The sequence below is a fragment of the Nicotiana sylvestris genome, chromosome 6, assembly GCF_000393655.2.
Source record: "Nicotiana sylvestris chromosome 6, ASM39365v2, whole genome shotgun sequence".
NCBI classification, from domain to species: domain Eukaryota; kingdom Viridiplantae; phylum Streptophyta; class Magnoliopsida; order Solanales; family Solanaceae; genus Nicotiana; species Nicotiana sylvestris.
In genome coordinates this window covers 53,771,091-53,778,863 of record NC_091062.1, presented here as the reverse complement: position 1 = coordinate 53,778,863, position 7,773 = coordinate 53,771,091, and the positions used below count along the sequence as shown (strand labels likewise).

Sequence of the window (7,773 nt, the reverse complement as noted above, 5' to 3'; positions counted from 1 at the left end):
GAGCTAGTTGCTCCGGTTTACAGGCGGCAGGAGTCTAGGCTCCTCCCCCAGCCTCAGAATTGTCTGGTGCAACTGGTATCATGCCCGCCAGAGCCAAGCTCGTATGAACACTCAAGATCTCGACTAAAGTCTCCTGAAGACAAGGCATAGCAACTGGTAATGTCGCCATCTGAGTTGGTCCCACCAGCTCAACAACGTCCGGAACCTGCTCCTCCACTGGAGAAACTAGTGGCTCCACAGGTGCTGCTCTAGTTGTAGCACGGGCCACACCTCAGCCTCTACCTCGGTCCAGCCTCTCGCGGCCCTGCTTGGAAGTGTTGGTGCCTGCCCATCTGATCTGGCTGAATGTGTCCTCACCATCTATGAGAGAATAGAAAAGTAAAGATTTAACCTTCGAAAATAACAAATCCACACGACAATAATAAAACAAAGCAAAAAAATTCTAACAGTTCGATAGCCTCTCGAAGATACGTACAAACTTCTTTATATTGATCCGCAAGACTCTACTCAACTTGCTCATAAACCATAGAACCTATGAATCTAGGGCTCTAATACCAGATTTTCATGACCGAAAACCACAAATAGGTCGTGATGGCGCCTAGCACACTTTCTAGGCAAGCCGAACATAACAAAAACAGATCCTAATAACATAATTAATGAAAAAAATATAAATCTAAAGTCATCTGACATAGATAACGGCATCAATACATAAAAATCCCCATAATTGGTAATACAGATTCATGATCTCTAACATAGAAGTACAAGTTTGGAATACAAAATAAGAAGACTATCTGAATGAAAGCCGCAGTACAGAAATAAAAAGAGACGCCAAAGATTGCAGTCGAGATGCAGCTCTACCTCATCTCTCGAAGATAATCACAGCAACAAAACACAACTACTTATAGCTCGGTCCAACACCTGGATCTATACAATTAAGTGCAGAGTATAATATGAGTACAACCGACCCCATTTACTCAATAAGTATCATAAGTAAACTCGGTGAGATAATAAAGGCAAGAATTATTAATGATACTCGTTAATGACCTGCTAGTTCATCAATCCACGAGAATACAACAATAATATTATCAAGTCATAAATTACGGATAAAGACACCTCGATGTACAAAAATAAAGACGTAACATGCTTTTTCAGTTAATAACCTAGCATATAGAGAAATGCAAAACAAGGCATGTACATATTTTTGATCTAGAATATAGAGAAGATATATGAATAAAATATGTATACATCTTGTCACGCTTCAAAACCGAGGGGCGCGACTGGCGCTTGATCGGGCAGCCCCAGCCAAGCGGACCTAGGTGCCTTTCTTATTCCACGTGTTACCCCGCGTTTCCATTTCCCATTAACCAAGTGAAATAGCCATTTATAAATTTAAACACATTCTTACGAGATTTACATAGCATACATAATTACTTAGCGTGGTTTACAAGTTATACTGCCCAAAATACATAAGTACATAACCCACATTTCCTGTCTACGGAGCCTCTAGGGATACAAAAGAGTGATACAATACTTGCCGGTAACAAGGCTCCGGCTATACCTTACACCAAAAACAAAAACAAGACTCCGAAATAAAAAGCGGCATGATCCACGCAAGGCCCCGGGAGGAAAAGGGCTCGCCAATGCTTCTGGCGGAAAGTGAAGGGGAGCTACGGTCGGTGGACTGGAGTACCTGCTATGGATCCACCTACAATCATAACACGAATGTAGCGCCCCTGGCAAAAGGGACGTCAGCACATTTGAATTATACTGGTATGTATGAACAAACTTGCCCTAAGTAAACTCAAACATACACAATTAACAAGTAGTAATGGAACCAACAATCAAATACACATGAAAGAAAACCATCAAGCCAAACAAGTTACAATCTCTCCATTTCCCCTTCAACATTTTCACATCAATGATTTCACAACTTTCTCATATTTTCATTTCAATAGTGATTTCGATCACTTTTCCACCCTTATTACCTCGGCCACCCTTATTACCTCGGCCACCCTTATCACCACAACCCACACCTTATTACTTCGTGTTGCGGCGCGCAACCCGATCCCACCGAACAATCACAATTCACAAACAACACAACAACAACAACAACAACAACAACAATTCACAAAGAACAACAACAACAATTCTCAAAGAATTTCTATAGCCATCAATACTATTTCCATCATATTCAACAACTCATATGCATTTTATGTCACCGCGATAATTGCCAATACAAGCCATATATGTTATTACCACAGTTGTTCCAACTGCATCATTTACGATTTCCTTCCATCATTTGTTTCTCAACTCTTACCACATAACACATTCACAATCACACATTTGGTTTATTGCCAATTACGTACACCATTATATCGGGAGACTTAACCACGAACAATCAAATCATACCAATCACAAGAATTCCACAAATAATCCACGTAGATATCACATACCAAATATTCGTACACCAAACAAAGTGACTTTACAAAGGTCAAAGTTAGCCATACATACCTTTCTTGATCTTTCCTTTAATTACTACGATATTCCGGAAATTCTAGCAACTTCAATCTATTTTGAGACATAACAAAATTTGAACACAAATTAGGAAGATATTCATAATTCTAGCTCATTTGAGAATTTTATCAATTACTAGTTGTGCATCTTGATTTCAAATCTCTTTTACAAGATTCCCTTCATTTCCCAACCCAATCTTTACTTGTTTATATTCAACAATCTTCCCACAAACCTAATTTATACATGCATGAATAATGAATACTCTCACATCCAAGAATCATCTTACTAATTACCCATTTCTAGTTAGATTTCAAAGTTGAAGAATTGGGGAAAAGAAATTCTTACCTCTTTAAAGCCTTAGCAACCCTTTAATGCGATTTCAAGGTGTGATTCAAGGAAGAGTAGTGAAATCTTAAGTTTTTCCCTTTCCTCTCTCTAGAATCGCTCTCCCTTCACTCTAGAATACCAGAAATTTCCCCAAAAATAAACCTCAATCGAGTTAAATGAAATGGGGTTCGGGTCTTAAAACCCCATTTTTTTGTACTGCCGCGCCGCGTGGGGCGCCGCAGGGCACGGGGCGTCTATGAAAAATGTGTCTGAAAATGAAATTTCGGACCATAATGGAATTACTACTGGCGCGGCACGCCGGGCGCCGCATGGGGCGCCGCGGTAGTTCAAATTTCTGCGCTGCTTTGGTAATTTGGTCATAACTTTGTGTAGGAATGTCCGAATGACAAACGGTTTGAAGCGTTGGAAACTAGAATCAAAGACCTTTTATTTGATAGTCTGTGCGTCACACAAATCTTTATATAACTGGATATATAACTGTCCAAAGTGAGGTCTTGTGCGCACTCATTAGCAACTTTCGTCTATTGCGAAATTTTATAACTTGGCTTAGACTTAGACCTCTCCTTAGACCCCAATTCACTTCTAATATGACTTATACACTTATTAATATATCTAATTTATATCCATAATATCCTTAATCCTCATTTGTACGCAAGATAAAATATTTAGCCTACCTTGGCACCACGAAGTCTTAAATTACTAAACAAAATTTTCTGGGGCTTTACATTCTCCCCCGCTTAAGATCATTCATCCTCGAATGAGGATCAAGTTTCATTCATTAGTCATCCTTATGTAACTTCTGCTTTTCACATTATGAAATATATCATCAGCCCCGAATTTGGCTAACTCCTTAAATTTCCGAAAATTTTGCCAGAGTTTCCTTTGTAACTAGGACTATCCACCTGTCAGAGGGCTCCAGATACATATCCTAACAGCATATACATGTTCCATAGACATAACATAACTTGTTCAACACCAACCATGGCCGCATAGGCAACATACATAATCAAAATGGAATTGTTTAACATAGATCAAATCAAAAGATAAGAGTTTATAGGAACCAAATGCATGAAAGCTATTATATAACTAGTCAAACAAATGTGGGTACTTCTTTCTCATTTCTTCCTCGGCTTCCCAAGTGGCTTCCTCAACTTGCTGGTTCCGCCATAATACTTTTACGGATGCAATTTCCTTATTTCTCAGTTTTCGAACTTGCTTATCAAGAATGGAAACTGGGACTTTTTCATATGATAGCTCTTCATTCACCTCAATAGTCTCGACTGGCACGATGGTGGACGGATCCCCTACTACCTTCCTTAACATAGACACATGAAAGACCGGGTGTACCAATGACATCTCGGGTGGCAGCTCGAGTTTGTATGCCACCTGACCAATTCTCTGAATGATTTTGTATGGTTCGACATACCTCGAACTTAATTTTCCCCTCCTTCCAAATCGCATGATACCCTTCATTGGGGAAACTTTCAAGAATACCCAATCGTCTTCTTTGAACTCCAAATCTCTGCGACGCACATCCAAATAGGATTTTTGGCGACTTTGAGCAGTTTTCAACCTTTCTTTAATAAGCTTGACTTTCTCCATGGCCTGATACACGAGGTCCGTCCCTATAAATTCCGCTTCTCCAACCTCGAACCATCTGATGGGAGACCTACATCTCCTACCATACAATGCTTCAAACGGTGCCATTTGGATACTAGCATGGAAGCTGTTGTTGTAAGAAAATTCTATGAGCGGCAAATGGTCATCCCAACTACCCTTGAAATCAATAGTACAAGCATGTAACATTTCTTCAAGCGTTTGAATAGTCCGCTCTTCTTGTCCATCAGTTTGTGGATGAAACGTTGTGCTAAGGTTTACCTGCGTACCCAAACCTTACTGAAACTTCTTCCAAAAGTGGGCTTTAAACTGAGCCCCGCGATCTGAAATGATTGAGACTGGAGTGCCATGCAACCTGACTATTTCTTTGATATACAGCTGAGCATATTGTTCAGCTGTATCGGTAGATTTAACTGGCAAGAAATGCGCTGATTTCGTGAGTCGATCCACGATCACCCAAATTGAGTCGAATTTGCACGGAGTGCGCGGCAACCCTACCACAAAATCCATTTTAATCATCTCCCATTTCCATGTTGGAATTTCTATGCATTGAGCCAATCCACCGGGCCTTTGATGTTCGGCCTTCACTTGTTGACAATTCAGACATTTCGCCAGAAAAATCCGCCACATCCCTCTTCATGTTGTTCCACCAATAAATTTCCTTGAGATCATGATACATTTTTGTAGAACCCGGGTGCACGGAATACCTGGAAGTGTGAGCCTCTACCATGATCCTTTCCCAAAGACCGTCGATATCAGGAACACACAGGCGGTCTTGGTACCGTAGGGTACCATCATTTATGCCAACGGAAAAAGCTGTGGTCTTGTATTTATGAATCCCCTCCTTCAGTTGTGCTAACAACGGATCGTTAAATTGCTTCTGTTTCACCTCTGCCACGAGCGATGATTCAGCCCCATTCTGTACAATTACTCCTCCTTCATTAGAGTCTGCAAGGCAAACTCCCAAACTGGATAATTGGTGAACCTCTCTGGCTAACGGTCTCTGATATGCGTCCAAATGAGTCAAACTTCCCATGGATTTTCGACTAAGAGCGTCTTCCACAACATTAGCCTTCCCCGGGTGATAGAGAATATCAATGTCATAGTCCTTGAGTAATTCTAGCCATCTTCGTTGCCTTAGATTCAACTCCTTCTGCTTGAACAAATATTGGAGACTCTTGTGGTCCGAAAACACATCCACATGGACCCCATAAAGATAATACCGCCATATTTTCAAGGCAAATACAACTGCTGCAAGCTCCAAATCATGTGTCGGATAATTCTTCTCGTGATTCTTGAGTTGCCTTGAAGCATATGCTATAACCTTCCCTTGTTGCATCAACACACACCCAAAACCGACCCTGGAGGCATCGCAATAAACCACAAATCCTTCTGTGCCCTCCGGTAAGGTCAATATCGGCGCCGAGGTCAATCTCGACTTCAATTCCTGAAAACTTTTCTCACAAACGTCAGACCATTGGAACTTAACTGCTTTTTGTGTCAACTTAGTCAAAGAGGAGGCGAGGGTAGAGAATCCCTCCACAAACCTCCGATAATACCCCGCTAAACCCAAGAAGTTACGGATCTCTGTCGGGGTGGTGGGCCTAGGACAATCTTTCACTGCTGCAATCTTCTGGGGATCCACCTGAATCCCTTCACTGGAAACAACATGACCCAGAAAGGTAACAGACTCCAACCAAAATTCACATTTTGAAAATTTAGCATACAACTGGTGCTGATGAAGAGTCTACAAAACTGCCCTGAGGTGATCGGCATGATCCTCCCGGCTCCGCGAATAAACAAGGATATCATCAATGAAAACAATCACAAAGGAGTCTCGAAACGACTTGAAGACCCAATTCATAAGATCCATAAAAGGTGCCGGGGCATTGGTTAGCCCAAAAGACATGACCAAGAATTCAAAGTGACCATAGCGAGTTTTGAAAGCGGTCTTAGGAATATCCTGCTCTCTGATCTTCAATTGGTGATACCCGGACCGTAGATCAAATTTTGGAGAAGAACCTTGCACTTTGCAATTGGTCGAACAAATCATCTATCCGAGGCAAAGGATATTTATTTTTGATGGTGACCTTGTTAAGCTGCCGATAATCAATACACATTCGGAGCGACCCATCCTTCTTCCTGACAAAAAGAACCGGAGCACCCCACCGCGACACACTTGGCCGTATGTACCCCTTTTCTAATAAATCCCTCAGCTGCTCCTTTAACTCCCTTAACTCCACTGGTGCCATCCTATATGGTGGAATATATATTGGTTGCGTATCTGGCAATACATCAATCCCGAAATCAATCTCCCTATCTGGTGGGATCCCTGGAAGCTCATCCGAAAACACTTCAAGAAACTCATTCACGACTGGCACGGACTCGGGGGCAGACACTTCTGAAGTGGTGTCCGCTACCCGGACCAAATGGTAGATACACCCCTTCCTAATCATCTTTGAAGCCTTAAGGTATGAAATAAACCTACCTTTCGGCACCACACCATTTCCCTTCCACTCAATAACCGGCTCATTAGGGAACTCAAGCCTCATGACTCTCGTTCGGCAGTCAAGTTTAGCAAAGCACGAATAAAGCCAGTCCATTCCCATAATCACATCAAAATCCACCATTCCATGCTCAATAAGATCGGCCGTGGTAGCACGACCACATACCATGACAACACAATTCTTATAAACTTGTGCGGCTATGATAGAATCACCAACCGGAGTTGATACAGAGAACGGCTCATGAAGTTGTTCGGGTTCTACCCCAAAACTTAAAGCAATGAATGGGGTGAAATAAGACAAAGAGGACCCCGGATCAATAAGAGCATAACAATCAATGGCCTGAACAGACAAGATACCTGTGACAACATCTGGAGAAGCCTCTGCACTCTGGCGACCACTCAAAGCGTAAAATCGGCTAGGTCCACTTCTACCACGAACTCCACCCCTAATTGCACCACGCCCTGCTGGAGCTGGAGGGCACGCGGATGATGTAGCAGCTGAAGAACCGGATGGCTGAACAAATCCCCTACCCGTGCCATGTCTGGGCGCATGATAATCCCGCTGGATATGACCTCTCACCCCGCATCTATAACACACCAGGATATACAAATAACAAGCCTCCGTATGGAATCTCCCACACTTGGGGCATAAAGCCCCCCCTGTTGTTGTGATCCCCCTCCTGGACGACCAGAATGATGGGGTCTCCTGCTATCTGAACCTGGTCTCAAGTGACTGCTCTGCTGATAATTGTGCACAGATGGCGGTGCGCTCGCTGAGGACTGAGCAT

At 42.4% G+C, this 7,773-nt stretch overlaps 1 protein-coding gene across 1 annotated transcript; it reads right to left on the bottom strand.

Annotated features, from left to right (window-relative positions):
- Nucleotides 1-3,948: 3,948 nt before the first annotated feature.
- LOC138870626 (uncharacterized) lies at nt 3,949-4,464 on the bottom strand. The gene has a single exon (XM_070148449.1). It carries the CDS (start codon nt 4,462-4,464, stop codon nt 3,949-3,951), a length of 516 nt encoding a protein of 171 aa, XP_070004550.1.
- Between the last annotated feature and the right edge of the window lie 3,309 nt (nt 4,465-7,773).